General features: G+C 46.9%; 7 protein-coding genes across 10 annotated transcripts; 3 read left to right on the forward strand and 4 right to left on the reverse strand.

Moving 5' to 3' along the window:
* Positions 1-6: 6 nt before the first annotated feature.
* On the reverse strand, positions 7-1,501 carry uno (univalents only). The gene is made up of 2 exons (XM_017172178.3): positions 1,359-1,501; positions 7-1,299 (listed from the first exon to the last, which is right to left on the reverse strand). Exon 2 carries the CDS (start codon positions 1,233-1,235, stop codon positions 135-137), a length of 1,101 nt encoding a protein of 366 aa, XP_017027667.1. The 5' UTR covers positions 1,236-1,299; positions 1,359-1,501; the 3' UTR covers positions 7-134.
* Positions 1,502-1,711: 210 nt separating this feature from the next.
* Tmem63 (transmembrane protein 63) lies at positions 1,712-5,663 on the forward strand. Its single transcript, XM_017172014.3, has 3 exons — positions 1,712-1,873; positions 2,681-3,612; positions 3,685-5,663. The coding sequence occupies exons 2-3, from the start codon at positions 2,704-2,706 to the stop codon at positions 5,056-5,058; spliced, it is 2,283 nt and encodes a 760-aa protein (XP_017027503.1). The 5' UTR covers positions 1,712-1,873; positions 2,681-2,703; the 3' UTR covers positions 5,059-5,663.
* A 214-nt stretch (positions 5,664-5,877) lies between these two features.
* Positions 5,878-9,580, reverse strand: Cul4 (cullin 4). The gene is made up of 11 exons (XM_017172013.2): positions 9,321-9,580; positions 8,799-9,246; positions 8,499-8,743; positions 7,977-8,437; positions 7,728-7,914; positions 7,467-7,659; positions 7,271-7,407; positions 6,825-7,214; positions 6,487-6,765; positions 6,272-6,424; positions 5,878-6,193 (listed from the first exon to the last, which is right to left on the reverse strand). Exons 2-11 carry the CDS (start codon positions 9,127-9,129, stop codon positions 6,098-6,100), a joined length of 2,472 nt encoding a protein of 823 aa, XP_017027502.1. The 5' UTR covers positions 9,130-9,246; positions 9,321-9,580; the 3' UTR covers positions 5,878-6,097.
* A 665-nt stretch (positions 9,581-10,245) lies between these two features.
* On the forward strand, positions 10,246-11,254 carry udd (under-developed). The gene is made up of 2 exons (XM_017171715.3): positions 10,246-10,521; positions 10,595-11,254. The coding sequence occupies exon 2, from the start codon at positions 10,619-10,621 to the stop codon at positions 11,090-11,092; it is 474 nt and encodes a 157-aa protein (XP_017027204.1). The 5' UTR covers positions 10,246-10,521; positions 10,595-10,618; the 3' UTR covers positions 11,093-11,254.
* Positions 11,255-11,783: 529 nt separating this feature from the next.
* Positions 11,784-21,536, reverse strand: Asap (ArfGAP domain of ASAP). Of its 4 annotated transcripts, none has more exons than XM_017171707.3 (13): positions 20,875-21,536; positions 17,322-17,394; positions 17,115-17,260; positions 16,713-17,053; positions 16,193-16,635; positions 15,698-16,133; positions 15,154-15,634; positions 14,973-15,092; positions 14,068-14,824; positions 13,931-14,007; positions 13,749-13,793; positions 13,084-13,275; positions 11,784-13,008 (listed from the first exon to the last, which is right to left on the reverse strand). In XM_017171707.3, the coding sequence occupies exons 1-13, from the start codon at positions 21,001-21,003 to the stop codon at positions 12,811-12,813; spliced, it is 3,438 nt and encodes a 1,145-aa protein (XP_017027196.1). In that variant the 5' UTR covers positions 21,004-21,536; the 3' UTR covers positions 11,784-12,810. The 4 variants fall into 4 exon arrangements, with proteins under 4 accessions (XP_017027196.1, XP_017027194.1, XP_017027197.1 ...); XM_017171705.3 differs by having other exon boundaries at positions 14,068-14,908; positions 20,875-21,535; XM_017171708.3 differs by lacking the exon at positions 13,749-13,793 and having other exon boundaries at positions 20,875-21,535.
* Positions 21,537-21,641: 105 nt separating this feature from the next.
* Positions 21,642-23,704, forward strand: Nup50 (nuclear pore complex protein Nup50). The gene is made up of 3 exons (XM_017171710.3): positions 21,642-21,932; positions 21,992-23,190; positions 23,253-23,704. Exons 1-3 carry the CDS (start codon positions 21,716-21,718, stop codon positions 23,586-23,588), a joined length of 1,752 nt encoding a protein of 583 aa, XP_017027199.1. The 5' UTR covers positions 21,642-21,715; the 3' UTR covers positions 23,589-23,704.
* coil (coilin) lies at positions 23,616-25,569 on the reverse strand. Its single transcript, XM_017171711.3, has 5 exons — positions 25,331-25,569; positions 25,193-25,278; positions 24,156-25,132; positions 23,895-24,101; positions 23,616-23,838 (listed from the first exon to the last, which is right to left on the reverse strand). The coding sequence occupies exons 1-5, from the start codon at positions 25,463-25,465 to the stop codon at positions 23,702-23,704; spliced, it is 1,542 nt and encodes a 513-aa protein (XP_017027200.1). The 5' UTR covers positions 25,466-25,569; the 3' UTR covers positions 23,616-23,701.
* Between the last annotated feature and the right edge of the window lie 17 nt (positions 25,570-25,586).

Here is a 25,586-nt window from a genome sequence, read left to right on the forward strand (position 1 = left end):
GAGAGATCAAGTAAACCATGCTCCACACTTGACATGGGCTTACATTTAATACGAATACGTATCTGATTTGAATGGCTATGGCTTGCCAAACATTTGGACTAATCTGTTTAAGTACAATCAAGATTTCACGGTTTCTAGAAACTCCAAACCTTGGTCTTGCTCTTCGGCATCATTGCGCATTTTGGCTTTTGCTGGTCGTCCCGTTCCATCCGCCTCTGCTTGGCTAACAGGGTCTTCACCTGGTAGTCCATTTTGAGCGGCTCTGTGACCGCCACCTCCGCGTAGTTGGGCAGGGTGGTGGCCTTCTTGTTCACGCAGGCTTGCTCGAATTGTGTGTTCAGTTCGTGGCCCATGATCCCCAGAGCGGGCTGTGTCAGCAGGTCGAAGGCCGTGACCTTCAGTGCCTTAAATTGGTTCCGCGTCTTGCCTGTAACCTGTTTGCGTGTGATCATCTCCCTTGAGATGGGCGTAATCTTCTTAAGATCCCGGGGTTCCAGTGTCTTCTTGTTGTCCACTATCAGTTTGCGGCTGCGCATAACCACTTTAACTGTCGGACTAAGCCCTTTGGTGGAGGAAACCGTGGATGTCTTTCTCTTCTTTTGCAGAGGCGACCAGACAGTAGGCTTAGTTTTGCTCGGCGTAGCAGCCTTTTTGCGGGAGTAGGTCCGTACCGGCGGAGTCCTTGAGAGCACGGGCTCTTTGGTTTGTACAGTGGCTAGGTTATAGCTGCAAGCTGGTAGGGGAGAGATCCTGGCCTCCAAATTTAGATTGCGACAAGCGGGCACGACCTGCGGCTCGGGAGATGAAGCACAAACCAAGTCCAAATTCAAATCGCAGTCATCTAGCGATGGCATACGGACGGGACGGCAGCGCCCTAGCTCCGGCGTCAGATGCGGCGGAATGTTCTCCTTGCCGACACGGGAATGCACGGTGGACCCACTGGACGGCGTGCTCTTGGCCAGCGGCGTTGATAGATTAACTGTTTGAGAGAGGCGCAAGGGCGTGCTCCTCGCGCCCCTTACCGCGGCGGCTCCTCTTTTGTCTTCTCTTGGTAGCATGCTGCTCTCGGGGCAGCACCGTCGGTTGGGAATGATGTTTTGGAAGGTGATGCGTCCCTTGACGATTTGTGGCATGAACAGCTCGGTCTCGTAGCCCGGACACTCCACCATGACCACTGTCTTGCCGGACAACAGCTTGATATCGAAGCGCGGCTCAGATAGCGATGTAGAGACCATGGCGGACGATTTGTTGGTACCGAAATGGAAGTCACAAGTCTTGAAAATGTCTCCTAGTGTATAGCTGTGAAAGTTAATGAAATAAACAACTGCAAAGAGTATTTTGATATAATTTTGACATACCAAAAGGAAAGAAGTAAACGGAAATGCTGCTAGAGTCTAGTTAAAAATACATAAAAACACGAAAACTATTTAAAATTTGTAGCGTATTTCAAAACACAGGGTTGCAATTGCTTGTCCTGGCGATTTGGTTAGTGGTGGAACTTTGTTAACAGAAGCTATAGTAGTTACCGTTAACATTTTGGATTATAGTTAAACCTAACAGCATTTTACACATCAAATGTTAACATTTTCGTTTGTTTATGCAAATAAGCTTGTAATAAATAAGCTAATAGTTTTCAAAATCCCCACACACAAACCTACGTAGCGATATTGATATCGATAACAACACTATATGCACGCGATAGGCACATCTCCAACAGTGAGAGAGCGAAACGGGGCTATATTGCGAACAATTTTTACGACTCAAAACTGCAGCTGCTGTTTATTGATGTGAAATTGAAAGAGTGTAAACCAGCTTTTTAATGTGTAATCAGGCCGGAAGTGCCACTGAAGAGTAACCATTTTTGGCCACCAAGGTAGAGATCTACTGCTAGTTCAGTGCCGTAATCGCAGAGTGAAAGCAAGGCGAAGCCAAAGAAAGTTGATGACAACACCAACACACACACCAACAGCATTTAAATAGTGAAAAATAATTAAATAAGCACAAACAATGGTTAAGTAGCCACCGAGTGCAGTGTGTGTCTTTGTTTTTGCAGTTGAGCAACTGCCACGCGACAGGGCCAAGGCGAAAATGTACTTCCGATGATTCATACGCATCTGCGATGAAGAGCAGACGGGAAGGCGGTGGTCTTGGTGGCCCCGCAACCACCCCCTTTCCACCCCCTTTAGCTTAGCTGAGCCCATGCCCCTAAAACATGTTTGATTCAACGTCTATTATATCATTTCTAAATCCGACTTTGTAGATTCGGTCTTTGTTTGTTGCCTTTCGCCATTCGTTTTGCTTTTTTCTGTTTTCCCCACAAGATACGCTGTATCTGCGGTGTGCAAATGGGATTTATGAGCCCCACTTATACGCGCACAAAGAATATCTACTAAGTAGACCAATCTGTTACCGCAGACATAGTTATCTCGTAGACCAGCATCTGGGTCTGGGGTTACACACAGTGGACTTTGTCTAGCTTGACCGAGTGACCCAGTAAAGAAGAATCCATCTCGAGGGCATGCATAGTCTGCAGTCAAATGCCGATCAGCTGGGCTCTTGTTATCAGCTGCTGGCGTAGGCTTAGGCTTCCCCCGCCAATACATTATCACCTCTTCGAGCGCTGAACAAACAATGGTAATTGAGTAATTGCCACCACCTCCTCTTTGTGTGCTTTTTCCAGTGAGTAACTTGCAGCTGCTCTCGATGTCGGACCCCTCGAACAACTCCTACTGCCAGGCAGTGGGGAACCGTACTTCGTTCTTCACCAGCGCCTACAATGGCATACCGGAGACCCTGATACTGAACACCATCTTCTGGGTGCTGCTCATCATGCTGTTCACGACGCTGCGTCACCGGGCGGGCGACTTTGGACGTTTGGCATTGGTCAACAGCAACGGAAGTAAAAAGCGCTGGACGGAGATTTTCTACTCGCGGGCCGCCAGTGTGGTGGATCCGCAACCGAGCACCTCAGCGGCACAGGCCTCGCCGCGACCAAGCTCTGCTTCCCAGCCCTCCGGCGACTCCACGCCCCTGTCCCCCGTGCAGCCGGAGGAGGGTCTCTTCGGTTGGATCCGAGTCACGCTGAAGCTGCGCAAGGAAACGATTCTGCTGCACACTGGGCCGGATGCCGTGCACTACTTGTCCTTCCAGCAGCACCTAATGGCCGTCATGGCTCTGGTGACCGTCGTTTCGCTGGCCATCATTTTGCCAGTGAACTTCCTGAACGGACCCACGGACTCGTCGTACGATGTAAATGCATTCGGACGCACCACGATGGCCAATCTCTCGCCAGACTCTCCGTGGCTGTGGGTGCATACGATCGTCACTATTCTGTACATTCCGCTCGTGGTGCTCATCATGCGGCGAGCCTCGGGCAGGAATGCCTTCAAGAAGGCCGCCACCAGGACCATTATGATATCGAACATCTCGTCCAGCGATCGTAATAAGACCGTGGTGCGGAACTACATGCAGGAGCTCTTCCCGGACGTCACCATCGAGAACGTAACCATAGCGTATAACATTTCGCGGCTATATGTGAGGAATGCAGAGTTTGAGAGAGTGCACGAGGCTCGTTTGTACTGCGAACATCATCGGGATAAGGACACCCTCATGGTAGGTTCTCTTGCTAACCATATCTTAAGGAAAAAATGTCATATTATAAAATGTTTTTTTCAAATTCAACAGGCCAAGCCCGACATGTGCTCGTGCAAAAAGGAGAACGCCTACGAGTACTACCAGAGGGAGGAGAGGAAATTGTCAGGGGACGTGGCCCGGCTACGCGCCTCTACGATGAACGAGCCCCTAGACATTGCCTTCCTCACCGTGTCGACTGTACAGGAGGCGCAGAACATTGTCACCCACTTCACGCCAGGCACCTACCGCCAGTGGCACATGATGTTCGCCCCCTCGCCGGATGACCTCTTCTGGGAGAACCTGAACGTGAACAAGAGCCACTGGTACCTGAAGTTCTTTTGCGTGAACGTCGTGCTCTTCTTGGTACTCTTCTTCCTGACCACTCCGGCCATGGTGGTGAACCTACTGAACAGTCGGCCCTGGCTGAAGGATACGGAGGGCAAGATCTCGCCACTGGTCTCCGAGTTCCTGCCCACCCTGATGCTGTGGACACTGGCCGCCCTGATGCCCGTGATTGTGGCCATTTCGGACAAGTGGATGGGGCACTACACTCGCTCCAAGCAGAACTACTCGATCATGACCAAGTGCTTTGGCTATTTGTTGCTCATGATCCTGATTTTGCCCTCCCTGGGACTGACCTCGGCCCAGGCGCTGCTGGAGTGGGGATTTACGAACGAGACTGGACGCTGGCAGTGCATTTTCTTGCCGGATCGCGGATCCTTCTATGTGAACTACATCATCACGGCTGCATTTATCGGTACGGCGCTGGAGCTGCTGCGTTTCCCGGAGTTAATCGTCTACATCTGGTCGCTGCTGAAGGCAAACTCGAAGGCGGAGACCCCCTACATCCGCAAGTCGATCCTGATCGAGTTCCCCTTCGGCACCCACTACGCCTGGACCACGCTCGTCTTCACAATTGCCATCGTATACAGCATCTTTTGCCCCATCATCATGCCCTTTGCCATGGTCTATATCTGTCTGAAGCACTTCGTGGACCGTCACAATCTGTATTTCGCCTACGGACCCTCGAACATGATCTCACGCAAGGGCGGCAAGATCCACTCGACAGCTGTTACGATGACCAAGTTTTCGGTGGTGATCCTGGTGCTGGTTATGGCCATGCTCTGTTACTTCCGCGGCGACGACGGTATGGCCCGGTTTCTGCTGCTGATCATTACCTTGGCCATCACCCTGACACTGTTCACGTTCATGTCGCCGATTAAACGCTGTGCGGCTACGCGGCGTCCCAGCATCGTTGAGATTGCCGGACCGGCGCCCATCTATGTGCCGGACGTGCTGCGGGATCACGGGATACGAAGCAGCGGTAGCGTGAGGCCCCCGGTGGCCGGATTCGGTGGCTACGGCTCAGACAGCGTGTCCGAGTACGACAGCTCGCAGTACAGCGTCAACAGCGTGGAGGCGTAAATGGTATTACCGACCGATCGAAGTCACATTTATATATTTTTGTAAAATATCTAAGGAAGAGCCACTGAGAACTTTGCAAGTTGGCGGCTTTAATTTGCACGCGGAGGAGAGAAATTGTGATACCTAAACCAGCCTCAATGTCGTTTTTTATACATATGTATGACCCTGCAATATTTATTTCTGATCTGTATATATATATATGTCTACCTAATTTCCTAATTTTACCCGTTACCAAAATGTATATACTATAACCTAAAGCTTGAAAAAATCGGTTCTCAACACATTGATTTTGATATTTTAGAAAAAAAAGTCGATTAAATAAATAAACCAATTTGTAAATGAATAAATTAAGGAGATAAAATTAATACTGAGTTTGATATTTATATTTTATGATACATTGATTCTTTTAAAACCGAATCAGGATCGTTGTTGTTGAAATCGATTTTTTCCCAGCTTTGATATCCTTCTTTGCTGAATGCTTAACAAGGTGATCTTTCGAGGCAAATATTGTAATAATTAAGCCAATGAAACACTCACACACAGTGCACTTTAATGTTTTCACGTAATTTTTTTTATTTATGGTAAATAAAAAACTATTTAGTTTATGCGTATTCGTTTTGACATACAGAGTTACGATTACGAGTTATAATTATTTTTAAATATTTCCATTAGAAAATTAGCCTGCAAGTGTCCTCCTCCCTTCTAATTAATTAATTGAAGGAGAATCATCAATTATCCATTAAACTGTAAACCGAATACAATTAATTTCCCTTCTGATTTTTATTCACTGTGAATTCTTCGAGGGATGACGCGCTTGGCTTGAAATTAAAACGCTTAATTTATTGGTTGATAAGGTAACTTACAAAAAGAGAACTGTAGCAACTAGACTACCAATAGCGGGGAGGGCTTTGTGGTAAATGATCTACATAGTTATTGAAGAAACGCAACCAGAACTCCTTGAACATTTCATCCGACTTTCAGTATGTATGCATTTATGGTGAATACGAATTACAATCGAATCGAATAGTGGATGTGTTACCTAGGCCACATAGTTGTATTGGTTCTGGTTGTCCTTGTCTCGTTCCATATAGTCGCGATCGATGAGCGACTCGATGCGTTTCTTTAAGTCCGCAGGCTGGATGGAAGTAGAAAAAGGAATACAAATTAGGAGTGACAAAAAATAATGATAAATAATCTCCCCCTAAACACTCACCTTGACTGGGAAGGTGAGCTGATTAAACAACTCGGTGATGAGTAGGTTGTGGCTTAGCGTTTTTCGCATTTTCATTATGCGCACTATGGCGGCATCAATTTGATACTGTCGATCCTGGAAAACGCGCTCTTCTGTGGCCTTCTGTTCTTCATTCTGAAATATATAATAATAAATATATATAAAAAGCAGTAACCAGCTAATAAGAATGAGCTTACAGTCTCCTTCATCTGAATCTGATTGATCTTGATGCGGAACAGCTTGTTTGTGAACTCATTATTGAAATCAAACTGATCGCCATTCTCGATATCGCGACCCTTCGGCGTTTTCGTAATGACCCGGGCGCGTCCACAGGCCAGAGACTGAAGCGTGCGGCGCAGCTCTCCATCCTCGATACTGGTGGCGGCCAGAATCTCCTCGTAGCTAAGGACTGGCTTATCGTTGAACAGCAGCAAGACCAGCGCTTGAAACAGCGAGACCATCAGCTCTTTGGGACCCTATACAAGCAATAAACTATAAATTTCTAGACAATAAAAGCAGATTAGACTTTTCTTACCGCATCAAACTGCGCCCGCAGCATGCAGTTGCCCAGCGTTGGCTGCCACTGCAGCTTTCGGCCACTGTGTTTCTCCAAGTAAAACTTATTGAATATCTGCTGCGGATTGATGAACTGAGGCGGCATGGTGACCTCTGTGGGAGCATACGTGGGCCAATAACCCATGGTTAATATGCTCACGCACAGGTCGAGGTTATGGACGTCCCTGTTATTGCTCAACGCATGGCCGCGGAACGCAATGTTGATGTCCCGGCTCAATTCCATGTCCTTGAACATGCCCTCCAGCTTGGACGTGAAGCCACCGCCGCACTCTTGCTTCAGCTTGGACAGCATACTCTTCTCGGAGTCCACCGAGGCCGACTTGCCCACCAGCAATCGTTTGGCCAAGTCCTGCAGGAAAAATTGAACTTAATTAAGTGCAAAGATGAACCGTTGAGGACATCTACCTTTTTGTAAAACGCCTCAAACACATCCTTGCCGTGTATGAAGCGGAAAAGAACCATTATCTTATCCAAGGTCTTCTCCAGCTCCTCGTCGGTGGTGCCCTTGTTGCCAGAGCGCAGCTTCATGTCCACGTATTTAGCTAATGGAGGAACCGGGTTACATGTCTCGGAAGAGCAGGCAATGATAGTGGAAACTTACCAATGAGCTCGGCCGGCTTATTGGCACGCTGATTGATAAAGAACTCGAAGGCCTCGCGCAACGAGTTGGTAAACTTCTCGTTGTGCTCAAAGCAGTTGCGAACGATGACATCCATTTTATCCTTGAAGTCCAGCAGGTCTTGGACCATGCTCTTGTCCTTCTCCGGATCGATGACAATAGTGCGTCCTTTTTTCTTTAGGAAATAATTACAGTGAAAGAGTACAAATTATTCGAATTAGGGTCCCAAAGAGTAATCCTCACCTTTATAAATCCGTTGAAGTTGCCGCAAAGCTCTGAAGTTCCATTTTTGACCCGGCTCAGCAGGCCGTACAACAGGGTTAGGTCACTCAGTCTGTTGTCCTCCAGCAGCGAGTCCAGGCCCTTTTGCAAAATGGATGTCAGGTGTTCGGCCAGCAGCTCCTTCTCCACATTGTAAATCAGAGGATGCCTGCGGGAATAATCATTGCAATAATCATAATTCGATAAGGAAACTCCCAGTATGGCACATACTTTGTGCTCGAGTCCAGATAATGCAGCAAACGCTCGTTCTCCTCCGCCAGACGCTTGTTGACGTGCTGCAAGTACTCGGGCACCTCCAGCTCCTGCATCTTGCGTTGACTCTCAGCCTTGTACAATTGATTGGTGGCATCGAGGAACTTCTCCTCGAACGAGCTGGTGTATATCTGCAGGTCGCACAGCATGCGGACCAGACTTTTCAGCAGGCCGCGATCCACTGTGGAGCCCTGGCGCTCCTTCTCGATCAGCGTTAGCAGACCGTCCACGGTCCGCTTCTGGACGACGCTGTTCTGGGCAAAGTGGATGCGAAAGAGGTCCAGCCCCATGTCCCAAATCGAGTGAATCGACGAGTTCTGCAGCACATAGGTCCGGTCCATGTACAGGAATATGCTGCGAATCATGATCATCTGCTGGCAGAACGACAGCCACCAGTGGTTGATCTTCTCCAGCAGGACCTGCAATGATATTCGTTGTTGGGATCGAGAGCATTCCCCCTACTCATAGCCAACTACTTACCAGTTTGTCCATGCTGCCACCGGTCAGCTCCTTGAGCTTTATATTGCGCTTCACGTGCTGCTCAGTCAGTTCCTTGAGTTTCGTATACAGCTGCGCGTCCATCTTATGGCTGCACATGTTCACCACGGCCTGGTAGAGTTCCTCCAGCGAATATTTAATGGGTTTCGAGAGCTGAATGGCAATAACAGCCTCCTCGAGCTTCACGTACGTGTCCTCTGAATAGTTATCTGGCAGTGTGGGCTTAGCTACGGATGCAAATGAGTCAAGTGGAGGATTTTAAAGGCCTGACCACAAACTTACCCTTAAAGTTCTTTATCACTATTTTCTTCACATCGCCCGGCTTGCTGTTGTGAATGGCCCCCATCCGGTTGAGGAGGTTTGAGGTAGTTGAGGCCGCGCGAATCTCGCCATGGTGGCCGCCGCCTAGCTTGGAGAAGTTTGGCAGGCGTTCGCCATTGGTCGAGGCGGAGTTCATGTTTTGGGCGGCAAAGGCGCTACGGCCAAGGCTCGAGGCGGCGGCAGCTGCAGCGGCGGCGGCGTTCTCGGCCTTCTTCAGGCAGGCGGCGATGTTCTCGGTGTTCTCGTTCGGCTCAGTTGTGTCCATGGGCTTGTACTTCTTGGCCGCGCTCATAGCTCGGGCCCCAGCTGGCCGCAGGGTTGATTGCGTGCGCCTCCGGCCGGTCTTATCGCCTCTCCGCCTCTACTCCTGCTGCAGCGACTCCTTTTCCTGCACCGGGTTGGCTTTGTTCTGCACGGTGCGTTGGTGTAATGTTTGCAGGCTCTATTCGCACATATTTAAAATATAATTCGCTGGTTACTTACGTTTTGGAAGAACAGCAGCGACCAGAGATGATGTTTTTTTCACGATTTTTGCACTTGGCCGTCAACAAATTGGCAACTCTCGACCTCAAGGCAAACGCACTATTCTGGCAATCTCCGGACGCAGAGTGGCCTCTTTGGAGTGTCACGTCCCAGGTGCTGGCAATGTTGCAAGGGCTATCCAAATTAAGACAGGTTAGCAATTATAATGTCGCTTCTTGCATTATTTGGGTTTTTGGTGCATGCGGAAAATATTTAGGGTTGTTGATAATATATCAAATTATCAATATATCGATATTTTTTGTCTGAAAACGATATATTTATATCGTGAAATTTTTTTGCCCAAATATCGAAATCATGATATTTTTTTTTGATATTTTTTGATATTTTTTCTTTCGATGGAAAAAGGAAACTTTTTTTTAAAAAAAAGAATATGAATGTAAAATCTAATTACATAAACATAACAAACGGCACAGCGAAGTGGAAGCTTTGCGAAAAAGTGATTAAGACGAGTGGAAATTGGTCAAACTTGTCGTCGCACTTGCGAAATAAACATGCAGAAACTTGTCGTCTTCTTATTTAGAGTATTCCCTTAACTGTTGAATCGCAGAATCTTTGAAAATTCAAGAAAAATTGTCAACAGTTAAAGGAATCCTCTAATTGTGCAGAAAAACCATGTTTTTTTATTTAACAAAAAAATATCAAAAATATCAAATATATCGAAATTTTTTTTTGATATTTTAAATATTATTATCATCTCTTCCCAAAAAAAAAAAATATCATCGATACGATATTTTTTTCAAATTTCGACAACCCTAAAAATATTGCTTTGTAGTAAGGATGTGACCAGAGGCAAATTTGGCTTTCCCCCTAAAAACACCTAAAACTGAAACCCCGGACAAAATACTAAAGTATCGATAAAAAAAACTAGCTGCACGTCGTCGTCGATAGACCAACTTTTTAAACAAACAATTTTTTACAGCGAATTGACCCCTTTTTAGCTTAATTTTTAAATTATACATGCTTCGAAAAAGCTTCTAAATTTCCTCCTACAATTTCTGCTAGGACCGTCAAAAAACACCTAAATCCAGAGTCCTGTTAAACGCCTTTAATGTTAGTTGGGTTAACATTGTTTATCGCTGTTTAAGCAGATGTCAGATGTTTTTAATTTTTTAAATAGAGAATTTGTGCTTATTTATAAAAGGTAAGTGTAAAATTAACCATTTATTCGTATACAAATCAAAGTAAAAAAGGCGCATTTGTTTACCTCTTCCCAGCTTTCTCCAAACGCATCTGGCAAGATGAAGGCAAAAGAGGCAAATAACAAAAAGAAGCCGGAAAGGAAAATAAATGCTGCGAGCTATCCGGCCAAAAGGATTCCCAGCAATGCCCTAAAACGCACTCTCGAGATCGCAACCAATCCCATTGACAGTTTCTGGCTGAACAAGAACACATCGTGCGTTCGACCTATTAACTACGAGCTATACTACGGCAAAAACCGCTCGCCCACCAATGAGAAGCTGCGTCTGGCCAGGAATTGCCTCATGCAGCGTGACTACAAGAACCTGGCCAAGCTGCTGGCCTCCAACCTTGCCGGGGACACTGTTCTGCAGAGGGATTCGTACGCTGTATTCGCGGAATATGCAGAGATACTCAAAAAGTTCACAAAACTGAAACCGAAAAATATTGACAAGGCTACTGAGACACCTCCTGAGGCAGCAGAACCCCTAAATCTTAACCCAGACTCATTAGATATTTTAATTCAATCCATGTAATACCACAATTAAAATAAGCTCTTGTATTTTTGGTAAAAACACAACCATATATATGTGTATATTTATTAAGCGTTATGTTCTTCCTTTTATTTTTGACTTAAATATAATATCAATAAGTTTTAAGGTTTTGCTAAATAAATACTGAAACGTGTGTACAAAATATGTGTGTGTGTTTGAAAAGAAAAAGTTGTGGTTTGTGTCTTACGAAAATTATTATGTACAGTGTAGGTAGGTTTCTTTTTAAAAAACGATCATATGTATGTGTGTGTGGTCAAAACAAGTCTAGAATCTATATAGTAGATGATACCTTGGTTTGTTCTTTGACAGCGCTATAATTTGTAATATATTAATATCCTTTTATATATTGGGTACTTCTTAATCGGTAACAACTTCTAGGTACAAAGGGGGCTTATATGGTTGCCTTTTCGCCAAATTACGCTCAAATCGTGACTACAAGAACCTGGCCAAGCTGCTGGCCTCCAACCTTGCCGGGGACACTGTTCTGCAGAGGGATTCGTACGCTGTATTCGCGGAATATGCAGAGATACTCAAAAAGTTCACAAAACTGAAACCGAAAAATATTGACAAGGCTACTGAGACACCTCCTGAGGCAGCAGAACCCCTAAATCTTAACCCAGACTCATTAGATATTTTAATTCAATCCATGTAATACCACAATTAAAATAAGCTCTTGTATTTTTGGTAAAAACACAACCTTATATATGTGTATATTTATTAAGCGTTATGTTCTTCCTTTTATTTTTGACTTAAATATAATATCAATAAGTTTTAAGGTTTTGCTAAATAAATACTGAAACGTGTGTACAAAATATGTGTGTGTGTGTTTGAAAAGAAAAAGTTGTGGTTTGTGTCTTACGAAAATTATTATGTACAGTGTAGGTAGGTTTCTTTTTAAAAAACGATCATATGTATGTGTGTGTGGTCAAAACAAGTCTAGAATCTATATAGTAGATGATACCTTGGTTTGTTCTTTGACAGCGCTATAATTTGTAATATATTAATATCCTTTTATATATTGGGTACTTCTTAATCGGTAACAACTTCTAGGTACAAAGGGGGCTTATATGGTTGCCTTTTCGCCAAATTACGCTCAAATCTCTTGGTATACATATATAAGCATTGGGTTCGCTATAAGGTTAGTTTAGCTTTTGGATAATTTCTTATTCTCTCTTAACGTTTGTTTTATAAACTTTCCCGTCAATAATCCCTCCTCCCCCATCAACAACACATTTAGAATCCTTGTGTACGAGTATGTGTAAGCCAAGTCGGGCCTCCTCCAGTGGATAGTTTCGTTAGTATCGGTATATATGGCAGCATATATGTAGTTTAAGCATACAATACAAATCATTTCAACTCCACTCCCCTTTGACAATGAGTAACTTTTGCGCACAGCGTGTTTCGGGCTAAGATAAGGTTAGATTTTACAGCATTTGCAGGACATGTTTTAAAGCTTAACACAACAAGATCAGGGAATTGAAATACGAGTGAGTAAGATGACTCCTCTCTTGAGACATGTTTACATATTTAGTCTTGGGCAAAGCAAATATAAATAGTCGCACGCTTTGTGATAAAATATAATAAATAAAAAAACTTGTCTTATGTATCATTAGAGTTTAAAAAGACGCATACACCTCACACACATCAATATATATATATATATATCTATATACAATCACGCTTGGCCAGCAGAACGCCGATTAGTCGGGCAGCATGTGGACGAAGCTGACGGGAAACATGCCCCTTCTCGACGGCTGGCCCTCGATAGTGCCCTCCATCCAGTTGTCGTCGTCCGTGCGCTCATTCAGCACGATCAGGATCTCACCCTCCTTGAACTCCAGCTCGTCATCGTTGTCCGCGACGCAGTCGTACAGAGCTCGGCATCGTCGCTGGCCATTCTTAAAAGATTAAGAAAGTTTTGCGATTAGAACTAGGTACTCCCCCAAGTAGGGATTGCCCGAACTTCCACTTACATAATGGAATTTCCCGCCTAGTCCTGAACCGCCGCCTCCCGTCTTCGAGGGATTGTCTGGCGATGAATTAAGCCGATCGTTGTCACTCGATGACACATTCGACTCGGCGGAATGATCCAGACCGCCCCCAGAGCTGTCCATGTCCGTATGCCAGGACTCGTAGTCAGTAAAATTGGCAGACTGATTAATTAACTGCAAGGATGTGGCAAGACATAAGCATTAGTCATACAGAACTATATTTGAATTAAGTCAGTAAAAACTCAGATAAACACACAAAGAAATATAGAGAACAGTTGGTGAGTATGGGCACGGGCGCATGGGTTATGGGGTTAGAGCTTTGCAGAGAGATGCACAAAACGAGACACTTAGTAGAGAAACAACAGCAACAGCAGAAACGGCCACAACGAGAATATGTTTCAATCAGGGACCGTAAATAATGACTACCAATGTATTTTTTAAGCAACAAAATTAACCAAAAGCCGCATAAAAAAAGAATTATAGAAGAATTTAGACGATCTTTCAAGATTTTTTTTATTTTAATGATTATTTTTAATCATTAAAAATGGATTTGTATCTTTTCCCTTATAATGATTACGGTCCCTGGCTTCAATTGTTCGCTGGTCAAAGAATAAAAGTGCAAATGAGCGATGGTGCTTGCCATTTACCGTCTCCTCGCTGGACTGGCATCTCAGTGCGTTGTGTTGCTTGCGCTGCATATGGTTTGTTTTTGTTTGTGCAATCCAAGTGCGGATGGATCACAGATCAAATACAGAAAGAGGTACACGGGTTTTTGAGCTATAGGTCTTTGGAAAATCACCCACTACTTAGGAATTTCGTCAGAACTTACCTTGCGAGGAGGCGCCACCGGACCCTCGTCCATAGAGCTGATGCTCTCGTTCGATTGGCCGTTGGAAATTTCACGTTCTGCGGGGGAGAAAAGGTAAGTCCTACAACTCGCTGAAAAGGTAATACCAAAATACCAACCTGATGGCGGTCCTGGCGGTGGAATCTTTGGCCGCGTCAAGGCCGATTTGTCCACGTGCTTTAGCGTTGGCAGCTCCCCGGTGGGCGGCAGGACCAGTTTTGCCCCAGCCAAATGGATATTCCTGTTGAGCGACTCGCCGCTGGGCGAACGCTTATGGCCAAAGGTGGTCATGACGGGCATGAGGCTATTGCTGCTCCCATTGCCCGATCCACCCGGGTCCTGTGACACCCCATACGAACCGTATCCTCCGCCTCCTCTCGGACTGCCTTCCACACTGCGCAGATGCGGCAGGGTGCCGTAGGCCACGTCCAGCGACTGATTCTTGTGATTGATGGCGCGAATGTCGCTGGCATCGAAGTTCTGCGAGTGTCGTGGCGGATGGGGCAACGTGCCATAAAAGGAGCTGGATGAGGCGCTGCCTAATGTGCCGGGCGGGGGTGCCGGCGCCGTACGCTTCTTCAGAGAGTTCATATTGGCCGTGGACGTGGATTTCCGGGCGCCGCCCGGCACATGCCCACTGCTCATCTCGCTCTGCATATTCAGGCTGTTCCTCGCCGCCCGAACGCTCTGGCTAGAGGCAGAACTGGGACTGGATCCGCCATTCCCGGCACCGCCCACATTGCTGGCACTGCCCAGGTACTGGCCCACGCTGATGTGCTGCTTGGGCGAAGTCCCAGCCGACTGTGTGTAGCTGGGCAGGCCAGAGGGCAGCGTGAACTGGCGGCTGGGACAGTTGGCGATTGGACTAGAACTGGACTGTATGGAGTCGCAAGTGGAGGAACGTGAGCGCAGAACGGGCGAGTCCCCGCCAGCAAAACTGGGGGGACGCGAACGGGATTTCTGCAAGCAAACGAAAAGCGGGAATCAGCTTTAGGATTTTAAAAGAATTAAAAGCTTTACTTACGCGCTCATCGATGACAGTTTCGTCGTCACTAAAGTCCGTGGAACCGTCCTCGTTGGGCAGATTCCAATCGGTGTTGATGTGGTCGAAGGCGCTCTTCTCCCGCTTTATGGCACACTCGATCTGTGGCAAAGAAATCAAATTGATTATGGCTTATACACCCTGAGAGGAGTGAAAAACTTACAAGCTCCCTGCAACCATTGTGTCCCATTTCTTTGGCAATGTCCAGCGCTGTCTTGTTCTGCGAGTTCTTCAGCTCGTAGTCCGCCCCCGAGCGTAGCAGCAGCTTCATGCACTCGCGGCGATCGTGAAGGGCGCACAAGTGTAGCGCCGTATTCTTCCCTGTCACATCCAGCAGGCCGGCCGGATTGGTGGCCTTGTTGAGACCCTTGAGCGGCATATTCTGGATGAGAAAGTCGACAATATGCAGCGTAGAGCCCATCTCGCGCAGCACGGCCAAATGGAGGGCGGTCTCTCCAGCATCCGAGCTGGGCAAACAGCAGGTGAGATCTGCTCCCTCGGCCCACACCTGCAGCAGCTGGCTCATGTCCGCATTGACCACCGCCTGCTCCAGGTCGCAGCGCAGATCGTTGTCATCGGAGCAGGTCCGCATCACATAGCGCTTGGCCACATACTTGGCGCGGATGAAGTCGTACCGTTCCTCCCTGGAAATACATACAACCAAACCCATCAGAAGGTCCAGCCTGGAACTAGAAGGTAAAACTTACATGCTGCTCTCGTGCTGGAGCTTGCCTCTTCCTAGCTTCGCCTCCATGATGTCATTCAGCGTGCTGTTGCCCATGGCCCGAGCGATTAGCAGGTTGGCCGTAGTCAGGTTGTCAAGCGTGAGGCTCTGGATGCGCGAGTGATGCACGCCCAGGTCGCGATGCACGCCCGAGCACTGAATGCACACGAGAATGCCAAAGTTCAAGCTGATCCACGTGACGTCATTGCGGGATCCACAGTCGCAGCAGCGATCGTTGCCCGGCAACAGCTGTACGTAGCGGATGACCGTCTTCTGCAGCTCCACAAGGCTGGGGCTCATCTGGGGATTGGCATGCTGGAAGGCCTTGGTCAGGGCCTTCTCCTTGCAGTTGACCAGCACTGCCATCCAAGCCTTCTGGTCGCCATCATCCTCTGCTTGAAAGTGATACGGACGATTGTCTGAAAGGCGGGAAAGTGTTGATCTTGGAGGAAGAAAGACGCAGCGGGTCAGTACTTACAGCTAATTAGATCAAAGCCTCGCTTGTCATCCGGCACCGGTTTGATCTGGCAGGTTAGCAGATTGACGCGTGTCGGCGGCTTGGTCTCGTCCGCATGGAAGATATCCAGAAAGCCGTCGCTGGTCACCCGGCAGCGTCGCTTTTGCCACACGCGGCGCACCTTACCCTCGCTCTTCTTGAGCAGATGGCCTTGCCGGGTGACGCCGTGGTGCTTGTCGCCCTGCAACTGGTGGAGGGAGTAGCCCGCTCCTCCGCCCCGGTTCTCCGATGGCGGTACGTTATCGACCCGCTCGAAATCCGGAGTGCTACGCAGCACGGATCGCAGGTCCAACAAACTGCGTCGATCCTCATCCTGCTTCTGCTTGATCTCGTGCAGCTTCTCGCTCAGATCACCGATATAAGTGCCAAAGTGTTCGATTGTCTGTAGGCCATCTTTGAAATAGCTGTGGACGGGAAGAGCACAGGTGTCTCATTAGTATTCAGCATACAATCCCCCACGTAGGCAGGGTCCACTACTCACTTGCTCAGCGCGTGATAATACTCGATAAAGTGCTGCAGCAGCTCGATGCCCGTCTTGGTCTTGATGTCCTTGTACTTGAGCAGATACTCGCAGGTCTGCAGCTGGTAGAGACGACGCTCCTTTTCCATCTCGTCGGCCACCACTGCGGCATCGATCTCCGTACGCACCATGCCCGCCTCCTTGGCCTGGGCCTTCTTCTCCTTCTCGATCTTGATGAACTTGGCCTCGTAGTCCTTGGCCGCTTTGTCAAATGGGCGCTTCATATCGCCCTTGACGCCGCGCAGCTCGCTCTTCAGCATGGAGTCCACCGGAAACATAACAATGTTGTTGATGTTCTGCATCTGTAAACAGAAACACGAAATGGGTCAGAGATAGTGCTGGAAGCAAGCCAGTGATATCTACCAGAGTCTTCATCAAGGCACTCAGCTCCTTGGTGACCACACTGAACTTGAGGATGGCGGCGCCAATGTCCGGATCATCCTGTTCGATAACCTTGCCGCCCAGCCGCTCCAGGGAACGTACCATGAACATCTCATTGTCCACATGGGCTGAAAGATAAGAGGGTGATTTGCAATCATACCAAGGCTTTATCTCAGACTCTGTACTCACTTATCCCAGAGTTGTGTATGGCCTTGACCGCCTTTTTTAGCTTGGTGAGACCCTCCCGATCGAACTCCAAGCGCTGCAAAAAGAGAATAGTTATCTTTTAAGTTGATGTTTCATTTGTTTTCAGCTCTTCCTGTGAGTCATCTTTAAAAATTAACCTTCCTAGTTGCAAAGGAGCAGCCACAGTACATGACCAAGCTCGGCCAAAAAAGGGCAGACAAAAATAATAAAGGAAACGCCACCGATGGGCGCCAAATGAACAATACTCAGAAATTGAGTGAGCGTCAATATCGACGGCATTAGGTATTCAGTGCGCCTCTTGAACCCTTGTGCCCCCTCCGGCGGTGTATTCCCCCACGTTTTATGGCACTGGCTAATTGAAAATGTGCGACAAGGTCACTTCTATTATTAAACTTAATAACAGAACGAGCCGCTGCCCCATTTGAAATGCAGCCGCATGCACCAATTAAGACTCGAAAAATACTGATTTCCAGTACGTTTCCCCATGAAACACGCCCCTCTTTTCGAGTATTATTGGTTTATATACAAAGAGTTGTAATGTTTAGACGAAACGGAACCCCATAAAACATGATTATTTCAATCCGTTTCCAGAAGTTTGTTTGAGTTTGTTCCCCCCATTATTGACCCATTGACTTTCCCCAATTGCCTTCAATTCAAAACGTTGTTGTTTGAAAAATTGAATTAGCCGTCGAGGGATACGAGAAATGGCCTGGGAATCACACGGAAATGGACTCAATATGTAATATGAACTCCACGCAAGCAACTGGCCAATAAATACTTCTTTCGATTAGATTAAATTTTATTGTACTGGCAGCTCTCCAGGAAAGCACAACTGTTTGCTATTGCAATTCGATCCGCAGCGATAATGGCAAACATCTGGGGACAAGCGAACTCCGCTCCGCTCTAGAAGATTAGTCATGAGCAGATTAGGAGCTGTAAATTACTGGGAATGCTAACAACGCACGCCTAGAACAAAAACACAAACAATCAAGAAAGGAAACTAGCTTCGGGAAGCCAAAATTTGTATACCCTTGCAGTTTTCCATAGCATCGATCGAAAATGCGGTAATTTCAGTTCGAAAATCTTTTTATTTATAAATAAAAAAAATCAAAATGTTGGTAAATATTTGTAAATTTTTTTAACTTTTAACGATTAACCCCTTATCGAATTTTTTAACAAAAAAGGGGCAAATAAATTGATCGGATATGGCTAGAAATATTGGCCTTTTTATTCTGATCAAATATATACATACGGGGTCACTTAATAAAGTCAAAATACCCTTTAAGAAATCCGTAAATTTTTGAATTTATTTAATGGAAATTTATCCATACCTTTATATGAGAATTATTTTGACAAACCAAAGTATAAAATATCATAATTTAGTTGAAAACGCATCAAATTCAATTCGGAAAGCTTCTTAGTGCTAGTTTTTACTAGGTTAAGAAAAGAAAACTAATTTAATATTTTAATAAATCAAAATGTTAGGCAATTTTTGGTCAATTTTTGAAAATTTTAACGTAACCCCATCAACTTAAAAATAAGCTTTTCAAGAATATATAAGCTTTATTGGGTCGGAAACGGATTTTTACTGCTTTGCAATCTACTGACTAAAACTATAATACCCTGCAAGGGTATAGAAAAGCCAAAGAGAAGCCGGCTTGCCTCTCTCGACCAGTTTTTCGCTGTTTTGATAACAAAAGATGCTAATTTTAAACAAGTCAAAGCCCCAGAAGAAGGCTGAAACCGCAGCATTTTGTTAGTGAGTCGGCTAAATGAATGAAAAATACAGAGAAACTCGGAGCTGAACCGAATTAAACTTCGTTTTAGACAGTTTTACAGTTGCTCCCAATATAATAAACACGCAATGGGAGAGATAGGCCGAAAAAAAAGAAATAAAACTCATATAACTGGCGGAATGGAGGTCACCGGCAGTCCGCCCGGGCTACACCAAAAATCCATCAGCGAAATTAAATATTAAATGCTGTGGTGTGTCCAAGAAGGCGGCGCACCGCGGCCCTCTGTTTCGGAGAAGTTGGAATGACGCGACGACGAACGCCTCTTGGTTCCAATAAATCTAAGTCTAATTTTGTTTAGTCGGGAGCTGCATTTGCCGGGGGAATTGGAGCATACGTATACATATACGCATTGCATAATGCCAGCCAGTCTCGGAATCGGGCCACTCAAGGGGGAAATTGTAGTGACAAAACGGTTGATGAGTTCTGCTCCGGCTCCACAGACCAAGTGCCTGGCTAAGCAGCCGGGAATAGCTCTCGCAACGCCCTCGCCTTGGCTCGCTCTTGCTTTTCTTATCAAAGGCCTTTTCCGGCCGCATATATGAACGTATGTACATACATATATGCGTTGAATGCTTTTCTTTATCAGAGGGAGCGGGAGCTATGATTCTATATAGAGACAGGCTCCGTCAGCTGCTCCGACTAAATATAGAAATTGCAGCATGCTCGTGTGGCAACAACCACTCCCACTCCGACTCTCCTATTCTGCTGTGCCCGCCCGCTCCCATCTGCATTGATTTAGCCAGGAATGCACTTTGCATTTTCATCAAACTATTTCTGTGGAACCGAGAAAAACCACCTTGCAGGCGGTTCTCGAGAGAAAGAGAGGGGCCAGCTGGTGGCCGAGTGGGAGAGCGAGAGCGTCATAATAACAGGCGGTGGCTCATTTTGGCGCCGAGCCAATTTACAAATCATTTCGCTCCCTTCCTGCCTTCCCCTGTGCAAATAAAAATCATCATCGTTTTGCTGGGGGCGTCGTCTACGTCTACCACGTTTGCTGCAGCATTGCACGGCCAAACCGTATGGTCATGCTCCGGTTTTCACTTTCACGGAATTTCTTGGAATTCGATTTCGGGTTTGAACTGTTTTCTACGCAGTACATAGGGTTTATAAAACCTAAGATGCATTTTAAAATATTTTTAAACATTCAACAGGGAAAATTGTATCAAAATTATTCGATATGAAACTGTATAATTATAATTATTATTGTATGCACAATGTATCCATACAAAACTTCTTGTGATATCAGATACCATAGTCATATAGTTGAAATGTCTCGATGGCTTATCAACTCATTTATCCAAATATAATTCAAGATAAAGTTGCTTTTCCCAAGAATGGTGCTTAAATGGGTTGATTAAATGGGTTCATTTATTTTCACGCTTTAACAAATTACCAAATATATCAATTCTTTCCGCTTTCTATGATTGTGAATCTTGGAACTGGCTCCAAAAATACTTCAAGAAACTATTTCCATCGTTTATGGCTGATTGATTCTCCTAGATTGATTCTCAAAATCCCTTGAAGAATTCGACACGAAATCGTTCTAATTCTGGCTAAGGCTGATTCCTAATCCCAGAACACACCTGCTTATTCCGTGAATTGTTTATCGGGGCCACCTTGAACTTTTGTTTTGATTTGCGAACCCAGAGAGATGGCTGCCAGGGGATAAAGGGAAACGCTGGGCTACCTGAGGGACATTGAGAACAAAGTACACCGAGCCTCAAGGCTCTCCAGCTCACCTCTTCTAGCACGCCAACGGTGTAGCGGCAATCGGGCATCCGGGAGGCAAAGGTGGAGGTGGTGGGCGAGCTGTAATCGGAGCGCGTCTCCTCCACGAACTCGGACACGGCTATCAGGGATGGCGGCATTTTTGCTCAGGATACGAATCTTAACTCACGGACACAGACACTCACACACACACACACGCGACACTGACACACACCAACTCACGCCCAAGGCCGTGGCAAGGAGCGAGTGGTGGGAGAGGTAGAGCGGGATAGCGAGTAGAAACGAAACAAGGATAACGCCTCTGCACTATACGTGTCTCTGCGCGATTATTCACTCCGGATTGTGATTGTTATTGTCGCCACTAGCACTTTCCCTGGAACTACTGCAATCCGCAAACATATATCCACGCACTGGCGTTCTCATCCTCTCGCGATTTGGGGTTTTTCAGCTTTTGCTGGTACTGCGAGCAGCGCAATTAACGCTGGCAAAGGGAAGTGCGCAGTGGCCGGGCGGCGGGGCCATTAACAGCTAGCCACCTGGCAGGTTCTGGAGCAGGCACTCGGACGCGGATTCGCGGCACTAAACATGGTCGACCCAGCCGTAGATGTGATTTAATGCTTTTTGCTTTATTGCGATTTTGTGCTGCTGGCGTCTCTCTCGTTGTACAGTGTGATTGTTGTTGCTTTATCGATAGCCCTGGCTATTGCAATCGCTGGCCTATCGGGGCGCAGCCGTCTATCGATAGCGCCTGCTCATAGCTGCGCTGAAAATACTGTGTTTATCGAGCAGAAACGCGGTGTGCATTTCCCAGCATTTTCTGGCATTGGCAATTTAATCTAAGATTGGAATAAAATGGCTGGCAAGCGGCAGGCCACCACGAACCTGAACCACGACAACTGGGACCAAGAGGAGGAGCCCGAGGAGCGCGGTGTTTTCCGCCAGGCCCCCGAGGATGTGCTCAAGACACGCAATATCAAGAAGGCGGCCCGCCGCATGGTTACCGGCGGACCCACCGCCGGCACCGCGGACGCCCCGGCTGAGGCGAAGAGCGTGTTCAGCGGATTCTCAGGTGAGCTCAACCGCGTTTACAGTGCTGTGAGTTTGTATTAACAAATGAACCTCTTTCAGGTTTCGGCAAAGCGAATACAATAGGTGGCGCGAAATCGCCCTTCTCCTTCCTAGACAATCTGTCGGCACCTAAAGCCACTACTACGGCCACCACCACCACCAGTGCGGCCGCCAAGCCCATGTTTTCGTTCAGTTCGCCTGCGAGCGACAAGCCGGCCACAAACATTTTTGGCAGCAGCAGCAGCATTGCTACGACCACCGATGCCGCCAAGCCAACGACTTCCATTTTCGGCACCATATCAAACACCAAGAAAGAGAGTAGCGAGTCCTTGTCGTCCGTAGCCAAGTCGTCACCTTCCAGCACCAAGTCGGGAAGCGCCACCGCCAACGTCGTCGCGTCGAGTTCTAGCAACAGCGAATCCCAGTACCACGAGGCCGTGGCCGAGTTGAACAAGTCCATCTTAAAGTTTCTTCAGGAGGAATTGAAAAAGAGCGTGTACTGCATTCTGACCCCAGTATTTGAGGGCTACGCGGAGCACCTGAAGAAGCTGAAGGACACACCTTCGGAACCTGTTGTGCCGTTGCCATCTGTTGCTGCTTCCAGCGCCTCGCCCGCAACCAAGCCAACTGCCACATTTTCCTTAGGCAAGCCCAGCGCTCCTATCGGCGGCACCACATCGCCGTTCGCCAAGACGGCGAACTGCACAGTAACCAGTGGTGGGACGACTACCACATCCACCACGCCCATGTTCTCCTTCGGCACGACCGCATCCAGCGTTTCACCGTCGACAGCCGCCAATCCCCCAGCTCCCGCCGCAACCAGCATCTTTGGTTTTTCTTCCAAGCCAGCCAGCGAGGCTAAGGCCACGGAAGATGTCCCGAAACCCGGGGCCCTATTCAATTTCCTGCCCACAGAGAGTAGCTCTAAGAAGAGCGAAACCTTGTTTACCGCTAAAAAGAATGACTTTTCATTTGCCACCAAAAACGATGAGCCCGTGGTCTCGCCTCCGAAAACAAATGGCTTTAGCTTTGGACTAAAGAGCAACAATGAAGAGAAGCCAGGTTGTTCGAAATTCTCGGGCTTTGGCAAGCCAGCCGAAGCAGCTGGAGCTGGTGCTCCATCGGGATTTTCTTTCAGTTCCGGTTCTACGCCCTTCTCCTTTGGCAACATCAAGCCACCAGTTTCAGCAGCAGAGGCTGTTGTCGACGAAGAGGCTCAGGAGGATGAAGACAAGCCGCCAAAGGTGGAGTTCAAGCAGGTAAATAGACTTCTAAGGCTTGCTACTTAATCGTTAACTAACTTGTCTTATCCCTTGAACAGGTCAAAGAGGATGATGCCATATATTCAAAGCGCTGCAAGGTGTATATAAAAAAGGACTCCGAATACGTTGACCGCGGCATTGGCACACTGTACTTGAAGCCAATCATAGACTCGGAGAAGACACAGCTGGTGGTGCGGGCGGACACAAATCTGGGTAATATCTTGATCAACCTCATATTGAGCGACGGGATGCCCTGCAATCGACAGGGCAAAAACAACGTTTTAATGGTGTGGATGCCCACGCCCGAGGAGACAAAGGCCACGATACTGCTCCGCGTGAAGACTGGCGAGGAGGCCGATGACTTGCTGAACGAGATCAAGAAGCACATCAAGTAGGGGTACCCACACAAGCGTACATTTCAATGTTGTTTCATTTTTTATATATATTATACATAATTATAAATAACTACGAACCCCTGGAAATAGAACAAACAATAATGTACGCCAAATCACTCGATTGTGTCTACGATAGTCCTTGTTTCCCTCAGATCCTTGATGTTGACATTTAGGCATTTGACCTCGTCACCGGAATCGTCCAGGCTGCTTGAGTATTGGCTCAGGATGCGCTTGAACTCCGATGGGTAGGCTGAAGATACAAATTAAAGAGAGACTTTAAGGACTACAATTATTCGGCTGTCTTACAAATGATTTCCAGTGTGATGACTTTGGTGCGGCGGTTGACGTAGTTGCAGATGCCAGCTATAAAATCGGTGAATCCTAAGCCTGGATTCCCCTTGACCTTTAACAGTTTGAAGATTATAGAATCGCCCCGATTCGGCAAGTCGTCCAAGGGTACTGAGCTCTGCATCATGTCGCGAATAATGTTCGACGAGCGTGACTTTTTCTGTTCTGTAAGAACAACAATTCGTATTTCGCTCATGTGCAGCTGAGACTGGGACTTACCTTCAGTGGGAGCCACTGCCTGCACATCGGAGTCGGAGTCGTCCGCATTGGTGTCATCCAAGACCATAACATCGTCGTCGTCGGAATCGGAAGACAAACTCTGCGCACAAAAGCGAGCCGGGGGAGGAGGGACAACAGAAGATGGTAAAATGTCCTTTGGTTCAACTTTCTCCTCAATTTCAGGTGTTTCCGCTTTAGTAACATTGGTGACATCGACAGTTTCTTCCGGCTCCTCATCCTGTTTATGGTTACTATCCGCTTTTGGCTCTGCCTTTAAAAGCTCAGATGCTTCTTCATCCGCAAGCTGTGGCTCCCCTTCAATGTCCACATCGGCTGTTGTCGCCTCAGGCTTCTTTGTGGCCACCGGTTCCAAATGAAATCCGTTGGGCGCCTTAATTTCAATATTCTCAATTATAACAACGTTGTTCTTCTTAGCTGGAAGTTCGAAAGTGCGTGCAGTGTTGGAGTCTAGCTCCATGAGCGGGCAGCGGAACACGATGGGCGGAGGAGCTAGGACCTCATTTTGCGGAGCAGGTTCCTCTTCTAGGGTCTTGTGATCCTCCGCTGCCGCCTCTACCGATTTATTTATCAATGTGCGACTGGACTTGGTGCTGGGACGATCAGAAACCGCCGCCACTACCGATTTATTTTGCAATGTGCGACTGGATTTGGAGCTGGTACGACCAGAAACCGAAGATGCTGATGCTTCCTCGTTTGATTTCTCATATTTAGTGCTGTTTTGTGAACTTCTCAGCGGGAACTCAAAGGCTCTAATGCTCAGTTCTGGAGATGTCACTGCCGGAATCTCTGGCACTTTCGAGCTCTTCTTTTTGGAACGCTTCGACGGGCGGCTTGGAGTGGAGCTGGGCGGCTCGACTTCATCCTCTGCTGAAGTGTACTTGCGTTTTTTGCTGGTTTTGGTCACTGGAGCCGGGCTGGCGAAGTCATTCTCCTCCGGAGCACTGAATCTAAAAGCCCTGCGTTGACCAAGATAATGATGAGTTACAGTTTTAGAGAACCAGAGAAAATGCGCCTACTTGAGTCCCGGGGCTCCTTTAAGCACTTGGATAGCTTCCCGCGGCGGCAGAAAGCAACCATCAGTTGTTAGCAAGTTAATATCCTTCTGCAAAAGACACATTAAATACGATATTTCATATGTTTCCCAAACAACTTACCAATTTAAACAGATTTTGTATGTGATCCTGCACATCCTTGATGTTTTGCCACTTTGCATCAATAAAAACTAGGGACTGTCGGCGTTCATCCTTAAAAAAGTTTGACAAATCAAGCTTCATGGAGAAGTTGTCCATATTCACAAACGACAATGGACAACACTTGGGACCACAAAACACTAATAATAATTAATTTGAAATGCATTCGATGCCATGCAGCCAGTCGCCAAAATGTCCTAACGCTTGCCAAAAATGAGCT

This window comes from Drosophila kikkawai, chromosome 2R (assembly GCF_030179895.1).
Source record: "Drosophila kikkawai strain 14028-0561.14 chromosome 2R, DkikHiC1v2, whole genome shotgun sequence".
Classification (NCBI taxonomy): Eukaryota; Metazoa; Arthropoda; class Insecta; order Diptera; family Drosophilidae; genus Drosophila; species Drosophila kikkawai.

Bases quoted from the DNA above. Each gene is read 5' to 3' on its own strand.
- udd (XM_017171715.3), top strand. From the start codon at position 10,619: ATGAAGGCAAAAGAGGCAAATAACAAAAAGAAGCCGGAAAGGAAAATA.
- Tmem63 (XM_017172014.3), top strand. From the start codon at position 2,704: ATGTCGGACCCCTCGAACAACTCCTACTGCCAGGCAGTGGGGAACCGT. The intron at 3,613-3,684 runs GTAGGTTCTCTT...CAAATTCAACAG, and splicing joins GGGATAAGGACACCCTCATG to GCCAAGCCCGACATGTGCTC.
- Cul4 (XM_017172013.2), bottom strand. From the start codon at position 9,129: ATGAGCGCGGCCAAGAAGTACAAGCCCATGGACACAACTGAGCCGAAC. The intron at 7,215-7,270 runs GTAGATGTCCTC...TTTTTCCTGCAG, and splicing joins TTGAGGCGTTTTACAAAAAG to GACTTGGCCAAACGATTGCT. The intron at 6,194-6,271 runs GTGAGTGTTTAG...ACTTCCATCCAG, and splicing joins AGCTCACCTTCCCAGTCAAG to CCTGCGGACTTAAAGAAACG.
- Nup50 (XM_017171710.3), top strand. From the start codon at position 21,716: ATGGCTGGCAAGCGGCAGGCCACCACGAACCTGAACCACGACAACTGG. The intron at 21,933-21,991 runs GTGAGCTCAACC...AACCTCTTTCAG, and splicing joins CGTGTTCAGCGGATTCTCAG to GTTTCGGCAAAGCGAATACA. The intron at 23,191-23,252 runs GTAAATAGACTT...TCCCTTGAACAG, and splicing joins CAAAGGTGGAGTTCAAGCAG to GTCAAAGAGGATGATGCCAT.
- uno (XM_017172178.3), bottom strand. From the start codon at position 1,235: ATGGTCTCTACATCGCTATCTGAGCCGCGCTTCGATATCAAGCTGTTG.
- coil (XM_017171711.3), bottom strand. From the start codon at position 25,465: ATGGACAACTTCTCCATGAAGCTTGATTTGTCAAACTTTTTTAAGGAT. The intron at 24,102-24,155 runs GTAAGTCCCAGT...TTGTTCTTACAG, and splicing joins GGCAGTGGCTCCCACTGAAG to AACAGAAAAAGTCACGCTCG. The intron at 23,839-23,894 runs GTAAGACAGCCG...TTGTATCTTCAG, and splicing joins CATCACACTGGAAATCATTT to CCTACCCATCGGAGTTCAAG.
- Asap (XM_017171705.3), bottom strand. From the start codon at position 21,003: ATGCCGCCATCCCTGATAGCCGTGTCCGAGTTCGTGGAGGAGACGCGC. The intron at 17,395-20,874 runs GTGAGCTGGAGA...CTCTTTTTGCAG, and splicing joins CCGTTGGCGTGCTAGAAGAG to CGCTTGGAGTTCGATCGGGA. The intron at 13,009-13,083 runs GTAAGTGGAAGT...TAATCTTTTAAG, and splicing joins TAGGCGGGAAATTCCATTAT to AATGGCCAGCGACGATGCCG.